The following is a 20,736-nucleotide window of genomic DNA, read 5'->3' as shown; positions in this document are numbered from 1 at the left end:
TTCTGCCCCCCACACCTTAGATATTTATAGACCTGGATCAGGTCCCCTCTCAGTCTCCTTTTCTCATGGCTGAACAGACCCAGTTCACTCAGCCTTTCTTCATAGGAGAGATGCTCCAGGCCCTTCACCATCTTCGTGGCCCTCCGCTGGACTCTTTCCAAGAGATCCCTGTCTTTTTTGTACTGGGGAGCCCAGAACTGTACGCAGTACTCCAGATGAGGTCTTACCAGGGCAGAGTAGAGGGGGAGGATCACCTCCTTTGACCTGCTGGACACGCTCTTTTTAATGCACCCCAGTAAGCCATTGGCCTTTTTGGCCACAAGGGCACACTGCTGGCTCATGGCCAACCTATCGTCCACCAGGACACCCAGGTCCCTTTCCGCAGAGCTCATTACTCCAAAGCAGATGGCCTGTTAAAAGCTATGAATGCCATAATAGAAGTCTCAATATTGTTCTCTTTTATCCTAATGTAAGGAGAAAAAGCGAAGTGTTGGAAACTCATGCTCAGAAGCAAGTAATGCATAAATCCATAGTCACGTATGTGTAACAGGATCTATTTTGGTGTTTAATTCTTCATACCACCATTGAAAGAATTAATCTGTGTGTAAGGCAGTACATTTGAAATCAAACTTCTTTAAGTGAGTTTTAACTGTATTTTGATTAGATTAAAATACTTTTAGTTAACCACAGTGATGACTGTAATATGATTTATGACTCATACAAAAATACACTGTTTTAATTTATTCATAGTAGGCCCGGTTAGACCTGCAGGATTTGATCCACTATTTTCTAGATAAATATTATTCTTGACTCAATAATCCAGATTAATTGTTGCCAACTTCTGACATAATTTCCCTAGGAGCTCTTTGTAGGGCAGAGAGCAATCCATTCAACAGCTCCTCAGTGCAGCCATGAAGTTAGGAAGACCCTTTAGTGTTACACTGTCCAACTGCAGTAATAGCAATGCACTCACTATGTTATTTGCCACTCTAATGTCATACACAGTAATTAGTATTGTTTTGGAAATACTCAGATGTCTTGCCTTTCCAGTGCAGCTCTGCTGAGCTACAGAAGACCAGCGTGCAGCTTTCAGCTTCCATTTGTGCTTGTTACTACAGCACAGACAGGACCAAAGACAGGACACGATCTCAAAATAAGTCTAAATATTAAAATAGCTTGCAGTATGACTGTACTCTGAAGTACTGTAAAATCCTCCTACTGTATAAACAGCCCTTTCAGGTCCAGACATCAGCTAACCGTTCTCAGAGAAAAATATCGGTGCTTCTCATACCTAAGTCATTTTTATTTCCTTCCCTTCCAACTGTTTAGTGCTCCAAGGAAATTAATGATTAAATAACTAAATTATTCTTGGATGAAAAGTTTTATTTACTTCCATACAAAATGGAAAAAAAAAAAACAGCAACACAAAAACCAAGCACTGACTTAAGAAGTACTATGAAACTACACTCAGTATACTCTGGAAAAATACCTCAATTCTATAAATGATAGAAGCCAGCCTGAAAAAGGAATTTCAACCCTGCCACAACTTGTTTATGGAGCTGAAGGTTTTGAGCTACAGAAAACATCAAGAACCTGTTCATCTGAAGTGGGCTCCATACAGTGAGCTGTCCCTAAGTTCCATACCACTCTGAAGTGGAAAAACATTCAGCTTTTTTTCACCAACATTCTCTTTTTTTGCTCCAAGCTCAAAATCACAAAAAACATCATCCTTACCAGTTCACAGCCTCTCCGGAGCTGATTCTCAGTTATGTTAAGGCTTTTACAAGATTTCAGGGCAGAACCAAGCAACCACATGTAAATGAACACTCGCCCCAACACAAACTGTGCAGAGCTGTTTTGTACTACAACCAGCAACCACAAAAATGAGGGTATGAGTAGTTTCCTTTCAACACAGTCTGAACAAAAAGGAGTAGTGAAACTAATACAATTGCTCAGCACAAAGTACTTTCATTTGCATTCATTCAGCAGAATGTACGTTGGACTGCTAAATGCTAAGTAGAGAAAAATATCCTTTCTATCTGCAAAAGAACTAAATCTGGGATCAAGCAACAGTGAAAGTGAGCAAACAGTGTATTTCAGGTTGTAAACAGTCATGCAAAAAATAGCAAGTGATATTTTATCTCAAGCCTCTAGTTCTGAATGGCGCTCTGCAACGCAAGCAAGCTACTGTGCGCTGCCAAGAACGCCGGATTCCTACCAGCAACACTCAGCAGTTTCTCTTCGGGTGCAGAAGCTCCGGGAGGCTCTGGCTGCCCAGCAGCTGTGCACCATGGCCACAGGGGGGTGAGGACAAAAGCAGCACACCTGTATGTACAGCCCACAGGTACCCACACCCCGCTGCAGGGAGGCAGCCGCCCCTTCCCCTTCGCTCTGTGATGCACCTCCACTGCCTGTAGGAAGTTATTATGAAACTCCTAATAATGAATTAAAGCGTGACTTCCGTTAACGAAAATTATGGTGAGTGGCCAAGGCATGTTTTAAGACATCCAGGGTCTATGCCCTATATTCACCTAGTATTAGCATCCTCTTTTGCCTTGAGGACCAAGAAAACGCAGTGCAAGGTCCCACACCTACAAATGGAAGCAGCTGTAAGGAACAAGGGCAGGTATTTCTCGTATCAGAGCAGCTGGTTCAACAGTGGGTTGAACGCTATGCACAGCAGGGATCGCTCTTCGCTGCCTGAGGAATCTCGAGGGAAAAGGAGGTCAGCAGCTCCTCACGGGGCAGCAGTAACTCCAGCAGCAGCACCAGAAGGATCCAGCCACCACGCTGCCCGGTTAGTGTTGCCCGCCTCCATCCTAAGCAAGTAACCGGTCGCTCCAGTCTCTCCCGCGGCCCACCGCATCGCTGAGAACTCGATCCCACAGCCAAGGCAGTAGCCCCACCCCGCCACCGCACTACCTCACCGCCGCCATTGGCGGCCCCTCAGGCGCGAAGCGCCGGCGGGAAGCCCAGAAGCGCATGCGCCTGGCGCTTCCCAGCTCAGCGACGACGCACGCGCCACCCCCACGAGACGGCGCGTGCGCACTCCGCCCGTCCCACGCCTCCCCCCGCCCCTCCCCCGCTCGGCCCGCAGCCGTTACTCCTCGCACCCGCTGCCTTCCGCTCGCTCAGTCCCGGGAGCCGCCGCGTCTGCCCGGGGCCGTGAGGCGACAGCGCGCCGCCGCTCCGCCTCCACTCTTCCCGCTGTGCCGTGTCGTACGGCGATCCGGGGTGCCGGACGGCCCGCCGCCACCGCCGCCATGCAGATCACCCTGAAGACGCTGCAACAGCAGACGTTCCGCATCGACATCGACCCCGAGGAGACGGTGCGGGAGCGGGGGGGGATAAGGACGCATCCGCTTCTCCCGAGCTGCGGGCCTCTCCCCGTCCCGGGAGCGCCGTGCCCGAGCCGCGGCTGCGGGAGGGTGCGACGGGAGCAGGGTGGGCCGGGTTGCGGGGGAAGGGGCTGGGAGGACCGCTGGGCTACCGGTGCGCGGAGAGCAGGGAAATACTTTCCTTTTGGCCCGGCAGGGAGGCCTGGGCCGGTAGAGTTGCTCCGCTCCGGGCAGCTCGTACGCTCCGGCGCGGGGCAGGTGGGCTCCGCCGAGGCGGCGGCCGCGGAGAATGGCGGGAGCTCCGGCCCTCGCCCGTCCTGGGGGCACGGCGCTGGAGGGGGAAGGGGAAGCGGGGCGGTGGCACGCGGCTTCCCGCCGAAAAAGCACGAGCAGAGAAAGCGGCGGGGCCGCCCCTGCCGCTCTACTGCTATGGTGGTGCGGGTGGGTGATTGCTGGCACGCTGCAGGTTGCTGGGTGCCTTCGGGAGCTCCTTGAGGGGAGGGAGTCCCAGGGAAGGTACTTGCGCACTTGTGCAAGTGCTTTCCTTGGAGCAGAACTGTGAACTGGGCCTGTGGAGGTGTCTGCAGCAGCCTTAAATTTGTGCTGTGCCTGCTGCTGCCAGGCCTGTTGGCTTGCCCTCCTCCGTCTGTAAAAACAATCCAGGAGGACAGCCAAAATCTGGTTGAGCTCGTTTGGCCCAACGGTGTGACGGGCAGATGGCGAATTGCTCGCTGAAGCATGTATTAGAAGCCACCAACGATCTGAAACGTTGCTCTTTACTTACTGCTGGGAGAAATTCTCCTGTAATCTTATCTGCTCTTCTCTTCTTTGAGGAAAGTCTTGGAATAAGGAGGGCAAGGGAAGGGCTGGGAGAATGTTGCCAGCCTGTGAGACAGCAAAATGCATCAGTAAGAAGTTATGTGATGTGAAACTTGCTTGCACCATCTGCATGCAGATGTGTTCCCACTGAGCTACAGCAGCGACGGGAATGCTTCTTATGAGCACAGTCTGTTTGGCCTTGGCTAAGAGCAGGTGCTCAGGCAGATGCAACATGGTTAGGATTTAGGGAACACTCTCCATAAAGGTGTGCAGGATTAGGCCTTGGCTGTGTCAGTCCTTGAGGCGTCAAGGTGAAAATGTGCTTAAACTTCCTAGGATAGTGTTTTAGAAAATTAAGGGCAGACTTACTGTAAAAAGTGCTGCGGATATTAGAAATTAATAAGGAGAATGGGGAAACTTTCAAACCCAGAGTACTAACCAAATGTCTGTTTGGGTTTTCTCAGACTTTGAAAAATACTACTTTTAGTAGATAGCACTGAATCCTTTAGGGAATTTTCTGGCATCTTTGAATAAATGTGTCCACTCTGAGAGTTCAGGGAACATTGCTTTTAGTCTTTGAACTACACTTGCATGTTTTGCTGCTGGAGGTAGACTTGTTTACTTGGAGCTGTGCCCTATGCTGTGACAAGGCCAAAAATGATCTAGTTGTGATAGGCTGGGGAAACTTGTTGCGCTAAAATTGGCTTCTGTTTCTAGCACTTTCTCCTTGCATTCTGAGTAAATATCAGTCTGAAGAGATTTGATGTTAGAATGCAAGACAGTATTCTAGCAAGAGTTTACGCTTGTAATAGATAACTCTCATCAGTAGAAAGGAAAGCACTAAAATATACTTTCTGGGGAGAATATGAAGAAATATGCTTCAAAATAACTGATTTGGCTTCTTAAAGCTTTTACACAAAAGGTTGATTAATTTTCTGCTTGATCAGGCAGTTAAAATGTGTAGTTCAAAATGTGTTTTTAATAACCTGACTTTATTTTGTGCTGTTATGTTGTGAAGTGCTAGCCCACTGAGCCGTTTTACTGATGAAAAATCAGACTGAGAGGATGAAGTACTCTTGCTTTTGGAAGCAGTAGATAAGGACTGTCAAGTATTTTAATTGAATAAAAGTTGGGAAAAAATTAGCCTCAGGCCATTTTGTCTGAGAGGGGTTATTATCAAATGAAGAAATTTTTGCAAGCGTGGCTTTTTCTGGGTGGGAAAGGGCAGGAGAGGAGACAAAGCTATAAGAGTACATCAGAATCAATGCTGTACTCATCGTGCTTTTTATAGAGGATGGATTTACTAGCTGTAGTAGTTCTAGTTCTGCACAAAGCAGTTCAGTACCTGAGCATTCAGACTTAACCAGGTCAAATCAGAATGTGCATTTATGGACACAAGCTGGTTATTGTGCTCATTGACTAACTGTGAAGAGAATACGTTAAGCTATGTGTTAGAAGGGAATAAGTAGTCTGAAACTGATGCAGACCTGTCTAGATAAATCTCATCTGAACCGATAGGATTGGCATTACAAACTTCTAAGTCTTGTGCCAGTTATTGCTGTGTAAGTCTGAAATAAGCTTTTCTAAAAAAATTCAACAAATATTTTTAACATCTGTTTTAACGTGAGATAATAATTTTAAGCAAGGCTGTCCTGTTTCTTTATCAGTTTCCCTGTGCTGTTAGCCTTAACATCCTCACTGTCACAAAGGGGAGAAGTGAAAGATACATTCACTATGCGAAGAAAACTTTGCTAGTCTCATCCTTCTACGGTGGGCTTTTACATAAAGGTTTTTTGACACAGTGAGATGCCTGCTTGTTTAACACTGCACAGGATTCACAGGATGCTTGGTTAGGGAATTTTGAACCTCTTAATATTCTCATGTGTACTTAATATGCTTTATTGTTAGATGTGGAGAGATTTTAGGATGTGCATATCATACCCTCTTGTACTGTGTTTTTGACGTTCAGAAATTTAGGCTAGGTGTTAACCTAAGCTGTACTGAATATCCCAGGAATGTGCTCCAACAAAAATCAGTCTCGTCTATGTGTACAGAGTGGGGTATGAGGGAGGGGAAAAGCAGCCCCATGGAAAGGAATGGGGGTTCTGGCAAGCAGGACATGAGGCAGCAGTGTGCCCTGGAGCCCAAAGGGCCAACTGTACCCTGGAGTGCAGCAAGCCTAGTGCTGCCACTGGGTAAGAGGAGGGGCTGCCCCCTCTGCTCCGTGCTGTGTGCCCTCACATCCAGCACTGCATGCACGTTGGCTGCCGCAGTGTTGGAAGGGCATCAAGGTATTATAGGTGTGCAGAGGGGCAGCACTGGAGCCTGTTTTCTGGTGACCGTGACAGGGCCTGAGGGAATGGCATGTTGCTGTGTCAGGGGAGGGGCTGCTGGGGTAGTAGGAAAAGGTCGCAGAAGGTATGAGTTTAGAGGGCTTGTATTTGCTGCTTGAGATTTGATAGATGACTCTGCAAAAAACATTATTTTTGGTGATAAGCAGACTAAGTGTCAGGAAGCACGTGCAGTTTTTTCATCATTTTAACACCTTGTAAGCACTACAGCATTTTAAAGTTATGCTCTATCCTACTAGGTTTTTTGTTTTATTAAGCATATGCTATTTCTGCATTTGCTTTTCTTCTGTAGTTAGTCTCTTCTGTTTTGTGTTGGAGTTTGACTTTTCAAGCAAGGAAAGTTCTTCAGACAACAAATTAAAGATCTAGACTTTAACATCTTCAATATGTACACTGGCCACTTGTTCCCAAGAGGAGTGAATTTCTATTAGAACAGTGTGGCAAAGACAGTATGGAAGACTGAGACTGTTATGTCGAAAGTAAATGAAAAGGCCTTGGCAAGCTTAGTGCACAAGCTGGGAGGAGGATTTGGTGGTGCTAAGTATTCTACATAGGTAGGTACCATGGCAAATGGAAAGGTTGTCTGTGATTAAATTATAACACTGGCGTCAAAACTGTAGTATTAATAGTTAATGAATTAGTTTGGGCTGGAAATGAGAAAAAGCTGTTTTTTTGTTTTTTTAACTTGCCCATTTTAGCACAGAGTATAATCTGAGAGGAGCTGAAACTGCTGTGGGAGAGTGAAGGGTGTGAATTTGTTCTGTACACTTGGGTCATGGGAACTACTTGCCTAGAAGGAACTGTTCACGTCCTGCTTACTTAGCTGGCTGAAATAACTAAGGGCAACAGCTGGGCAACTTAGCACTATCTGTTTCATGTAACCCATTTTCAGGATGTTCATCTGGGATGCACTCAGGGACTGGTATTTCTTTGGAAGACCTGTTTGGCAGTTAGGAGTTTATCAGCTGTAACTCTTAATTGAACAAATTGCATGGCATCATTCTCGAGAGGATTGTTCAGTATTTTGGTTGGTGGGGGATAGTTGTACATCTTAAATTCATAGGGAGCAGAAAAAATCAGCTTGTCATGTAAAGTGACTCCTGCTGTGTATCTTCAGGCTAAGTGTTTATAGAGAGTGGGTCTCCCAGAAGCAGCCAACAGATACAGCAGTCTTTGGCTCTCTTTGGGAGACTTCAGGTCCTCCTAGGCTCAAGGTCCAGGAAGTGCCTGGCAGCCCTGTGAGAAACTTGAGGGGGTCTGCTGCTGTTAGGCAAGGATAAAATCAGGGACACCACTAGGGTCTGAGCCTGAGAAAGCTCCAGAGTCCTCTAGCAATCCATAAGGGTTTCTAATGGGCATAATTAACCATCTGGGGTACCGGGAGCTTCTGCTGCAGCTGTCCTCTGATAAGGGAGAGTGAGGGCCTGAAAGAGGCCTGTCTAAGACCGTGGTCAACAAACAGCTTGCAGAGCAGGTTGCATTCATAGGTGTCAGAAAGGGAGGCCAGCGGTTAAAGTTAGGTCCTTAATATGGTCTTGGATATGGTTATAGTATGCTGCAGTCAAGCAGGCATTGGAATACCTATCTCTGCTTGGGTGGAGGCTTCTGTTCATCTAGGGTTTCCGATGGCATATGCAGCCCTCCAGGTCCCTGACTCCAGAGGGTGCCTAGGCCTCTCTCTCTAAGGGTAGAATCTACTGTGCTGGAGGTGTGCTATCCTAGAAGAGCTGTGCTATCATATTAAAGATTTATGAGAACAGGTAAATATGTTGTGCTGTTTCAAAGACAATTAGTGGGGAATAGACTTATCAGCAACCACGCTATGGAGCGATGCCTCAGGCTGCTGAACAAGGGACATTGGGGTGTTAAAATCAGGAGAGATCACTAAATCAGCTAAATAAAGTTTAAGCAAGGTCACTTCCAATGCTTGTGAGTTTAGCAAGAAAGTGCTTGTAAGGTACCGCTATGGAAAAAGTGTCCCAAGCAATTGGTATTGTCCTGAATAAATGTGTACTTAGCATGCTACGGCGGCTCTAAGCTCCTATACACCAGCAAACACTGGGGAATAAGCAGGATGAGTTACGTATGTGTACAGTTGCAGGGCTCTGATCTTACTAGCATGAAGGAGATGTGGTGGGATGGCTGACTGGAGTGTTGTAATGGAAGGATACAGACCTGAGGAGATGAAGAGGGAGTATTTTATTCTGTATTACTGGCTACCTGGAGTGTGTGGAGCTCTGCCTGGGTACAGATGAGGAGCTGACCAGTGGTTTATAGATTAGGATTTAAGAGAGGATGGGGCTAGGTGACATTGTAGTGAGGGTCTACAACAGGCCATCTTATTGGGAAGAATGAAGGAGGGTAGGTGAGTCACTTCGCAGAAGGATAGGAACAGCTTCATGTTCACACGCCCTCATGAGGGGCTTAAGACAGCCTGATATCTGTTGGAGGGGCAGCACAGCATGATATAACCAATCCAAGATATTGCTGGAATGTGTTATTGATAACTTCCTTCTTCATGTGCTAAAGGGAACCCCTGAGAGAGGTGTTGTGCTGGGCTTTGTTCTAGCCAACAAGAGGGAGCTGTTGGGGAATGTGAAGGTCAAAGGCAGCCTTGGCTGCAGTAGCTATGAAATGTTGGGTTTTCAAGGTGTTTAGGATGGCAGGGAGGATGTATAGCAAGCTCATAACTGAAGACTTCAGAAAAGCAAACTAGCCTTTCCAAGGATCTTGTGAGTGTACTGTGGGATAAAGCCCTGAAGGGAGGAGGATCCTGAGAAATATGGCTGATATTCAAGGATCACCTCCTTCAAGCTCAAATGCAAAACATCTGGGCAGCTGTTATCAAGTTAGGGAAAACTAACAGAAATCAGAGAAAATAACATCTGGCCAAGGATAGTCAGGGCAACAAGAAGAACTTCTACAAGTACAAAAGGAAAAAGTGGGCCCTGTTCTCAAGAAAATAGATCTGGTTACCTGGGACAATAAAAAGGCTGAGGTAATGAATGCCACTTTTGCATCAGTCTTTGCCAGCAAAGTTACGCTTCAGGTCCCAGAGGTTGGGGGAGAGGCTGGAGCGAGAAAGGTGTATCTTTGTTGAAGGGTAATGCTTCAGCATTCCTAAGTCTGTGAGCCCTCATGGCATGCACTCATGAGTGCTGAGATTGCTTAGAAGTGCGATTGCAGAGATACTTCCTACAGTTTTTGTTTGATCGTGGCAATGAGGAGAAATGACTGAAGACTGAAGTAAAGCAGATACCTTGTCTAGTCTTCAAAATAAGCAAGAAGGAGGACCTGGTCAGCCTCAGCTCAGTCTTTGGAGAGGTGAGGGAACGGTCTTTCGAGAGTTCTAGAAGCTGTTTCTGTGCACATAAAGGGGAGGAAAAATACCAGGAGCAGTAAGTATGTATTCACCAAGAGGCAGTCATGTTCATACATACAGGCTGGGAAAAAGGAAGAAGGGGAGGTCATAGTGTACTGTTTGTCTTCCCAAAAAACTGTTAAGCGTGATAAGCCCTGCTTTCCAGGAAGCCTCTAACATTTGCCCACTGATGGGAAAGCAGTGAATTAACTCCTTGTTTTGCTTTGGTTGCACACGCTGCTTTTGCTTTACAGTGATAAACTGTCTTTATCTCTACACAGGAGTTCTTTCTCACTTTCTCCTCCATCCTGCTTCGGGCGCATGAGCAAGAGGCTGTGTGATACTCAGTGGCCTGCAGGATGGCTGATAAGCTTCTATAATGAAATCACTGGTATGATGGATAAGGGTGGGGCATCAGATGCTGTCTGCTTGGACTTCCGTAAGATCTAGATGGTCTCCCATAAGACCCTCTTAGAGAGCCTGTTGAAACGTGGGCTGCTTGTGCAGACAGTGTTTTATGTGAAAAATGTCATGATTCTATGGATGTAGAAGTTTACTGTGCATCTTAAAACCTATTTTCCCAAATTAGCAGATCAATTTGCTGCTGCTGTTTCTTTCCAGAAAGTAATTTTTACTTAATAACTCTGCATTGATGATTGTGTTAGTGTCTAGAAAATCTAAAGAGTTGGAGATATAATGTGGTAGAGGCAAAGTTCAGGTTATTACTGTTTTCAGTGTCTCATTATGCCTTTGGTTGGAAGATACTGCTGCCCTTCTGAACAGTAGTGACAGGCTTCTCTTTTTTGCTTGAAAAATGAGCATTTATATTTCAAGTCTAAGCGAAGTTGGTTCAGACTACTGTGTCTGACATAACTCAGGTGGTTTGGGGAGTGCTTCTTTTCTGCTGATGTACTAGAAGCACAGGTATCATAGCTTCAGTGAGTGCCCAGACTTAAGTCACTCCAGCTAGAGCTACAAGAGGAAATTTTATCTTTAGCACCTTAGTGTTGAATTGGATGTATCAGTTATGTCTTTTTATTTCCTTGAATTGGTATTGTATTCTTTGCAGGTGAAGGGAGTCAGGCCTTCAGGCTAAATAGTGGCTGAAATGAGAAGAACAGCCAGTTACTCTTGAGAAAAATACACTTTACGGTGTTTCGTGAACATCTGTCTCTAACAATTGGATGATAACATCTGCAGCTGACTGTATTTCTGTGCAGACTTACATGTAGAAAAGTGGCACAACAACGAGTAGTTCGGGAGGCTTGGGCTGCACTGAGGAAAATATCTTGATCCAAGTGACAGTACAACCAAAGGAGAAGTGTTAGTGGACTTTTTGCTTACCGACACAGATGAGTTAATTAGAGGGGTCAGGACTAGTAGCTGCCTGAGCCACAGAGGTCATGTCCTAGTAGAATTCCATAACTTAAGGGATATGGGTCAGATGAAGACTAAAGTTACAGTCTTGAATTGTAGCAGATTTCCAGTTGTTTGAGGAATTATTAAATGGGACCTCCAGAGATTGCTCTTAAGGATTAAGGAGCGGAACAGAGCTGGCAGCTGTGTAAGGATATTGTTAGAGTATGAGAGCTCTCAATTCCCATGTATAAGAAGTCATGTAAGGAAAACAGGAGAGCAGCATGGATGAATAAGGATATCCTGGTAAAACTAACGTCTAAGAAGAAAATGCGTAGGCAGTGGAGCCAGAGACATATATACTGGGAAGACTGTAGAGACATTGCCCAGATATGTAGGAGTAGGGTCAGGAAAGCTAAAGAACAGTTGGAACTGAATTTGGCAAGGAGTATGAATAATACTAAGAAGGGCTTTTGCAAGTACTTTGGTCAGAAAATGAATATTAAAGAAAGTGTAATCCCCGCCTTGATGAGCAGGACAGGGGCTGGCAGCAACTGACATGGGAGATGGCTGATATACTCAACAGTTTTTTGCAGGTTTTCAGAAGTAATCCCATTGTTCAAGTCTTTGATCCTCAAGAAGCGACTAGGGAAATTAAGTCCATTCTATTGTAAAAGGTCATTAAAAAAAGAAAAAAAAACAGTAATAAAACACTGGCTATGAGAAGTAGGGTGTATAGGGAGTGTTTGGACTGTGAAAAGGGGATTCCACTGCTGGTGTCTTGTGTATGTGAACATCATCCTGTGCTCTGAGCTGTGCTCAGGGTAGAAGTCTAGCAGGAAGTGCTCCCGCTGGAGGTTATGGGTTGACAGTTTCAATTGGGTAGAATGAGCTTGTAGGAAAGTCAGCACTGACCCCGGCTCCACTGAAGCCAGCAGAAGTTTTATGTAGAAATTGAGTTTAGTGTTAACTGAAGGAAACTGGAAACTGTAAAGGGACTTGTCCTTGCATCTTGGGCATTGACATTTTGGAGAAGCAGTTATTATAATGATCCATGAAAACATTGATGAGTATTTGGCATTGCACCCTTTGAGGCGATGGCCTGGTCTCTCAGAAGGGATGTGGATAGTAGAACAGGAGAATCACTGTTGATTATGCTGGCTGCTACTCGTATGGAGCAGTGATGACAACATCAGAGATAATATATAAAAGAACTGAAGAGTCAGAGTGGTTGTCTAAACTCATTTACCCTTCAGCACCTTCATCCCGCTATTGTGAACCCCAGTGGGTTTTTAAGATTAATAGTTGGTTACTAAGGTTTACTTATTGAATGTGATGTAAAACCACCCATGAGTGCAGCATTTCCAAATGTGCTACTACTATAGCATGAATATGAAGCAAAGAGTACTGCTTATTATTTGGTCATCATCACAGCTAACACATTTAACTTAATTTTGTTGGCAGTACTGTTTCTCTGTATCTGGAGAGGTGCGCTGTACACCTCCAGCCACGTGCCAGAAGGAAGACAGCATAACCTTGTCTGTTGAAATGGGCTTGCACAAAAGGCTTTGAGTGAGGGCAGGTCACTTGCAGTGTGTCAGTGATATCATTGCACATGAGTTGGACAGCAAAAGCATCCTTGTAATTTGTTGTTAATATTTTACCAAAGTAAGGAACTCCTTTACATGAGGGTTCAATTATTGTGTATAGTTACAATTATTGTGTAGCAGTTAATGTGTGTGTTTTGTCTGTCCCAACCTAAATTATATTTAGCTGTTAAGATGTTTCTATTTGAGACAGCAGACTTTTAGTTTTGTTCCTTGTAGGAAAAAAATAGAAGTATTCTGGAATAGAACTAAAACATGAGGAAAATAGAAGTCAGGAGATGTCTGAAAACAATAGCTTGACTGAGTGCAGAGGATGTGAAGCGAGCCTTGAATTTCACTGTCAAAAAGGATCACATTATATTATTTTTCTAATCTATGGCAAACCCAGTGACTAAGTGGAAGGAGCATTTTTGAGACATCACTCTTTGAGTCATTAGTACAAGTACAGAAGTACATGAAACAGGTAAGCAGTAGGTTAAGATGTAGGCTTCTAGAACATGTCCCTTTCAACATGATTTGACAGTTTTCCCTGGTGGAGCAGGGAACTTCAGTCAGTGCTGGTACATAATGTTGAATTCAGAAAAATTGCTTTGCCTATCCATGGCCTAGGCAGAACTGTTGTGTTGTGAATGACTGTCAGCTTGAAGTAATAGCTGGGTAGGAATTCATAACTTCAGTTTTTACTTCTTGGGAGAAACAACATTAAGCCATTAAACAAGCATAAATCCAGGGGTAGAGTGGACCTTTGTCAAACTAAATGCAAGAGAATGGTGATGCTATCAGTGAATTGTTAGTATTAAATGTCTTGGAGAGATACCTAGTTGTGAGCTGCTTTTAATTTTGCTGTGGAAAAGCAAGTGACTAGCTGGAGGTGGATCATAAAGCTTTTGTCAGGTCCTGAAGTGGCACACTCAGTAAGGGTACCAATAGTGTCTCTTTCCAACTGCTGAGGGGGAAAAAAGAGTTGGGTTCTTATTTCAGCATTGTCCCACTGACAGCATCATATCTTGTCCTCTGTATCTTTCTATCACTAGTGATTTAATCACCTGTATCGGGTGCAGGCTTGGGTATTAGGTTTGATTCTGAAGGCCTGTTCTGTGAGGTAATAAAGCATGGTAAAACGAGCGCTGCTTTTTATATTACTGTTGAAAAGATGCTGCTTCTTTGTCAGTGTTCAAATTTCATCACTCCTTGGTGGACAGGGATTACCGTGATAAGGTGCCTCAAAAAATCCAAGAGGAAGAGGAAGGGGGGCTGCTGAAAAGAAAAGGAGAAAGATAACACAAAGGTCTAAGACATTCACAGAAGAAAGATGTGAAGTTAGGAAGTATGGCTGCGTGTTGAGTGGATGAGAGATCTTAATTTTGTTGAAAAGTTGGCCTTTGTGAGTCTCAGTAAATTTAGCTTTGACATGTGAAAATGTTTTAGTGTATTTACTACTTAAGCAACCCTAGCAGTGAACTACTGCTTTAAAAATTAACAAAAATGATAATTTTGCAATTAACCCATGGTGCAAAAAAAATGGTTAGTCTAGTCCAGCTGTCAGGTTAAATGCATTCTCCCATGTGTAGCTGGTTAAATTGCTAGATAGGAACTTAATAACAGGATCAAGCTTTTAATTAAAAAAAAATTATGAATATACAGGAACACAGAAGGTGGTATTAGTTTGGATTAATCAGTTCATAATCAATTGGCTGTCTTTTGTCTCTGTATTGGGAGAATCTGCCAAGAAGCAGGAATGAATGTTTTGATGCAGGCATTAAAATATGATTGCAAATGTGTTAGTTCAGACATTTCTACAGGAACAACCTTCATCTGTCTGTGTTTTTATGTTTCTGTATGTTTATGTTTTCTCCTCGGTTATTGTATTGTAATGCAATCTTTCTGGAGAAGATGATGACAAAATTAATTTTGTAGGCTTAAATTTGATACGCAAAGGTCTGCATATTACCAGGAAGGGAAAAGAGTTGGAAACTACTTCTGTAAAATGAACAACGAGAGAGTTTGCACAAATTGCTGCTTATCAGTGGTTCTGGTAATCCCAGTGAGTTAAATCAAATGTCATGGTGACCTTAACAAAAATAAAGCAATAACAAATAAAGCAAGCCATCAAACATTCCATAAAGAGTCATTATGATAAATGTTTCAGCTGTGCATGGTCTGCCCCCAACATTGAAAGAACAGAAAATGGAAGTAGGTAAAAGTATTTTCTGCCCAAATTTCTCAACTTTTCGTTGTATTGTAAGCTTGTGCTTAATCTAATGCAGTTAAGATGAGAGAGAAGAATTTTATGGATAAATGGGTTATTTGTGGGGGGTACACTTCATACTGATAAAGTGTCTGTGCTGATGTCTTTGGAAGACTGCTGTACTTTATCAATGAAGTACATAAGATTTAACTGCAAATTACTTTTTAGTAATAAAATTGTATGGAACAAAGTACACTTAATGTTTATATTGTAAACCTATGGTTTTTTTTTAAACAAGACTTCTATGCTTTAGGTGAAGGCGCTGAAAGAGAAGATAGAATCAGAAAGGGGGAAAGATGCTTTTCCAGTTGCTGGTCAAAAACTAATTTATGCAGGTAATGAAGATTTTGAAAATACTTTATCTGAATTTACCATATTTGTTATGCTTTGATTTGGATCTTAAGTCTTATAAAGGTAAGTTCTGAAACATAAACTAAGTTTAAGCAAAAAAAACCCAACCCAACAGATCTCATTGCTAAAGAGAATTCCTAACTTTAAATAAAATTCTTGCAGGTTTTAATGTATGTGTTTCTGCTGTTACCTCTCTTCTTGTAATGTGATATGCTAATGGCTTCACTTATGGATGATGTGAACTAGGTGGAATTGAAATGGCTTTTGTTACAAGAAATTGGGACTTACAGTTAACTCTTATCTTTCGTTCAGCTTATATTGTGTTTACCTGAAGCATTTCTCCGTTTATCTCAGGCAATTAAACAGTGTTTTTCTTTGAGACTGACGAAAGAAAACCATCACCAAAACTGTTTTTTCTAGTTCCAAGTGTTCTTGTTTTTGTAATTTGTGGTACTTCCAGACAGTCATTTAAAAGTGTGTGTTCTGTGGTAGCAAAAAGCAGATAAAGATACGAAATTAATCCTTTAGTACTAACATAGTTCACTGAGATTTATGCTAATATTTTCCTGTTACTTTTTTACCTCAATGATTATTAAATCACAGAGCCAGTTCTTGCTTTCGCTTTAAGTCAGAATGCAAAACATTTCATCACAAAACCCACAGTTCTGCTTTTTTCTCTTACATCATGCCTGAATGAAATTTTGGCAATTTTTTTTTTTTTTTTTCTCCCTAGTCTTACTACTTTGTAAGCAGTACTAGTTTTTCACTGGTAATAAGCTGAATCACAGAATCACTCAGGTTGGAAAAGACCTACAAGATCATCCGGTCCAACCATCAACCTATCACCAATAGTTCTCACTAAACCATATCCCTCAACACAAAATCCAGATGTTCCTTTAACATCTCCAGCATCGATGACTCCACCACCTCCCTGTGCAGCCCATTCCAGTGCCTCACCATCTTTCCTAACGTCCAGTCTGAATCTCCCCGATGCAGCTTGAAACCATTCCCTCTAGTCCTATCTAGATAGGACTACTTACGATAGAAGGGTGGTAATCAGAAGAGAAGTCAGAAATCTGTATTTGTTTGTCAGAACTTCTCACAACTCTTTTTCTTAGCAAAGTTCATCCATGTCTTTAAGTAAAGAAAATGCACATGAAGGTGAAGGTGAGAGTCCCATATATAATTAAGGCATATAATAGGCCTTGTACAATACATATTATCATATTACATTTTTAATAATTTATGATTCAAAAAAATAAATTGGATTGCATAAGATCATAGAATATGGTTTGCGTATTCTCTAAAGCCAGAATCTATCTGCATGCACTGTATCACAGAATCACAGAATGGCCAGGGTTGGAAGGGACCTCAAGGATCATGAATCTCCAACCCTCCTGCCACATGCAGGGCCACCAACCTCCCCATTTAATACTAGACCAGGCAGCCCAGGGCCCCATCCAACCTGGCCTTGAACACCTCCAGGGACAGGGCATCCACAACCTCTCTGGGCAGCCTTTTCCAGCACCTCACCACTCTCTCTGTAAAGAACTTGCCTCTGACATCCAACCCAAATCTCCCCTCCCTCAACTTAAAGCCATTTCCCCTTGTCCTGTTGTTATCTACCCTTTCAAAGAGTTCATTCCCCTCCTGTTTATAGGCTCCCTTTAGTACTGAAAGGCTGCAATGCGGTCACTGTGCAGCCTTCTCTTCTCCGTGCTGAACAAGCCCAGCTCCCTCAGCCTGTCTTTGCAGGGGAGGTGCTCCAGTCCCCTGATCATCTTGGTGGCCCTCCTCTGGACCCTCTCCAACAGCTCCCTGACTTTCTTGTCCTGGGGGCTCCAGACCTGGACACAGTCAGGGGGACTTAGAGGGACAGTCACCTCCCTGTTTCTGCTTGGCCACCCCTCTTCTGATGGAGAAGTTGTTGTATGATACACAAGATTCTGTATGATGCAGAAGCATTAGAAGATGTAGAAAATAACATATAGAATGAAACTTTACTCTTTGTAATGATTCTCTCATATTTGCATAACAACATCATGCTTTTGATTAATTTTTTTTTTCTTGGAGAAGAGATACAAGGTTGTATTGATATTTTTACATTTAAATGGATTTAAGTCTTTCCATATTTTGGTGAAAGTGTAAGTGATAGCACCTTGATATTTCACCTGTACCTGATGAAAAAACACTCATTTGTAACTAAAAGAGTTTCTTTTTTTTTTAAATAAGGCTAATTAGCAGTGAGGTAAATCTTCTGTTGTCATCCGTACTAGCATAGAATCTAAAACCCCTGAGAACAGCATGTCCTGAGAAGCAAGCTCCTTCCCTGAAGTGCTGGAAGAATGTAAATAAGCCTGTATAGGTTCTGAGTCAGATGCTGCACCATCTGCTACATGCATTACCATTACTGCTACTACCTTACGCATAACATATTCTTGGTCATTTGACCTGAAAGGCCATGGTGGAAACTGCAGGGAATGGGGCAGTTGCACCTCATTTATGTTTTAAGAGCTGTAATGTGTATGTATGTCTTAATTTCCTTGCAATCAATAAAAGGATGTCTTGCTAGATACAATTAAATGGTATATTATGCTACAGTTGAGAATGGTTGTGAAAATTTGTATTTTAATGCTGAAATGGGGAAGTAGCCATTGGCATGTATTCAAAAAATGAATTGATTAAAGTCATGAAATACATACTGAAAATTCTGTAATAGAATAAGTAAGTATTATAAAACTTACTGTTGAATATTCAGTTCTGATTTTTAAGTTCTTGTAGAAGTGAGGTAAATAGCCACAGTACCATCTCTGCTTATGAAACGTAGGAAGTGGTAGTGTAACAACAAAAAAAACTTCTGTCCATGGGTAGCAGATGTGCAGCAATTCCAGAATTTTCTAACGCTTTAGCCTTCTTTTATGAATAATTTGTTGAAGTTGTGAAGTCATGACTCTGCGTCGTGCGGATAAACTATGGCAGGCAACTGTAGATAGTGTAGTAAATTTGAAGGGCTAGCAGAAAAGAGCAGACGGGTTTTCTTGCTGTGTATTGTGTATGTAAATAGATATAAGTTATTCTGTTTGGCTTACTGTATGCTAATACCTTTTCTCTGCATTACTTGTATCTGCGTTTACGGAAAGATTTGTTCTACTGTTGACTTTACACTTCTGTTTTAAATGACTTAAAAGCATATTCAAAACTTAGAGGAAGTGTCAGACTGTACCAAAGCAGAGTTGCAGCTAACAATGGACATCATAGGAGGAAAAATAGTTGGAGCTGTACTGCCAAAGTTTAATGGCTGAAACACTTCAAAATTACTAAGTTCATAAGTATGCAAAAGACTTACTTTTATATGCTTTTGGATCTGTGTTTATGTGAGGGAATACCAAATCTAATAACCCGTTACGTGACTTCTTACAAATTTTCATGTTTCATTTGCCAGGTAAAATTCTTAATGATGATACTGCTCTTAAAGAGTACAAAATAGATGAGAAGAACTTCGTGGTGGTTATGGTGACAAAAGTGAGTAATCCTTATTTTTGGAAGGAAAATTCCTTCCACTTTTTTTTTCATTGTTTTTATGTACCAAAAGCAGTGGAAACTTGTTCTCTGAAGGTTTTATTCTACATTAATGTAACTGTTTGAATAGATTTGGTCCCTCCAAAGCTTTGCTTAAGAGGAAGAAAGGAAACTAGGTAAGTTTGTTACTCAGTTGTCTATACAGAATTTATTCCAGTCTTGCCATGTTGCTTTTCAAAACTCATGGCTGTTTCTTTTGTCAAGCACAGAAGCTTAAACCTGGTGGCTTAACAGAAAAGTTCCATCAATAAATCTGAGTCTTGAAGAGCTGCACTGGCAAATTAAAGGAAATGGCTGTGACGTGTGCTTGATGTGTCCCTGCTTTTGACCAGTTATTAGATTGCTGTTGGGGAAGCAAGACACTGATTATCTATTTCTTCCAGACATTTGGGGTTTGAATTAAACTGTCTTCATCTATGTCTTGAGATATGAGGGTAACTGGAGTTAGATGTCCTCTTGAGGAAGAAAACCTATATTCATTTGCACTTCACACGTGTCCAGTATTAATTCCTAAGATTCCTCATTTGAATGTAGCTGTTGCTGCACTTGTGAGTAAATAAATTTTCTAGTCTGTGGTATGCAATTTGTGGCATTTATCAGTAGAAGCAGATATGTTTTCAGAGTAGCTTTTCATTTTGCTTATAGTATGAAACAAAGAGCCAACAAAAACTGCTAAATACAATACTTTCTTATGTCAACTAGTGTTTCAGTGTTTAGCAGTTCTGAAGTATTACGGCCTTTCTGTTCAAGTTCAGTTTACCTACTTGTGAATCGATCTTGGGTAAGAGATGCCTGTTGCATCAGCACAACTGCAAACTTTTTCTAATGATCAGAATTACTGACTTTTTTTTCTTTCTGTGAATGCATGTTAAAGGCATCTTTACTGTACCTGCTGGAAACTGTTCAATTTCAGACTTTCAGACAAAGGGAGGAAATATTTTCCCTAATTATTAAAAAAAAAAAAAAAAGTTAAACAAAAAAAAACCCCCACACACAAAAACATTGTCTGAAAGTCGTTCACTTAGAGTAAGTAGCTGTGTTATGCTGTTTCTCATGGTGAGGTGAGGATGTGGCCAGACCATGAAGATATGTGTAGATAAGGGACTACAGGGATACGACTTTCAAAAATTCAATTCCAAAAGTGATTTCTTTCTGATGGATTTAGTACTATATCAGAAATTCATGTTTCCAATAGTTAGGCATGAAGATTAAAGCACAGTTGTGCAAATATGAATTTCTTGTGGTTGGTCTGATAGTGCTTGATTCTGCTGGACTTCCAGTACTTACTATCAAACTCAAGCATGTGAAGTGTTATTTGTGTGATGCTGTTAATCAGTCAACAGTGTGTAAGTTAAGCTTGTTACGGGTGAAGCTTAAATTTATTACCCTTAACTCTTAGCATCTTGTTTTCCAGAAAACAATATTAATAATGAAAAGGGATTTCTGTCTTTATCACTTCTTTGCAAACATGAGTGGTGAAAAAACCGTATGTTTATTGTGCTCGTCAGATGTCTTCTGACAACTGTTTCATCTAAAAAATGCACTTCTACAAGACACAAGATTGTTCTCATGTTTAGAAATGCAGTTGGTAAATATTTGGACCTCACCTTTGCATTTCACATCATATGTGAACAGTGAGTGCTTAGGTGTCTAAATAACTACTTGAGTGACACTACCAGTTGCCAATTTAAGCACAAAAAAATGTGTAGATTGTCTTGGAACATAT

The 20,736-nt window shown here is 42.3% G+C and overlaps 1 protein-coding gene across 2 annotated transcripts in view; it reads left to right on the top strand.

Annotated features, from left to right (window-relative positions):
- The first annotated feature begins 3,089 nt into the window (after positions 1 to 3,089).
- The window catches only part of RAD23B (RAD23 homolog B, nucleotide excision repair protein), a 35,736-nt gene continuing 18,089 nt past the window's right edge, over positions 3,090 to 20,736 (top strand). The window contains exons 1-3 of one of the 2 annotated variants that reach the window (XM_048930772.1): positions 3,090 to 3,329; positions 15,334 to 15,415; positions 18,874 to 18,953. In XM_048930772.1, coding sequence (XP_048786729.1) covers positions 3,264 to 3,329; positions 15,334 to 15,415; positions 18,874 to 18,953 — 228 coding nt within the window. In that variant the 5' untranslated portion in view covers positions 3,090 to 3,263. Of the gene's footprint in view, positions 3,330 to 10,144; positions 10,261 to 15,333; positions 15,416 to 18,873; positions 18,954 to 20,736 lie in introns of those variants that run through there. The other variant, XM_048930773.1, reaches the window with a different exon arrangement.

Source organism: Lagopus muta, chromosome Z, assembly GCF_023343835.1.
Source record: "Lagopus muta isolate bLagMut1 chromosome Z, bLagMut1 primary, whole genome shotgun sequence".
Classification (NCBI taxonomy): domain Eukaryota; kingdom Metazoa; phylum Chordata; class Aves; order Galliformes; family Phasianidae; genus Lagopus; species Lagopus muta.
Note: the sequence above shows the minus strand (reverse complement) of the source record. Positions and strands in the feature narration are given on the sequence as shown.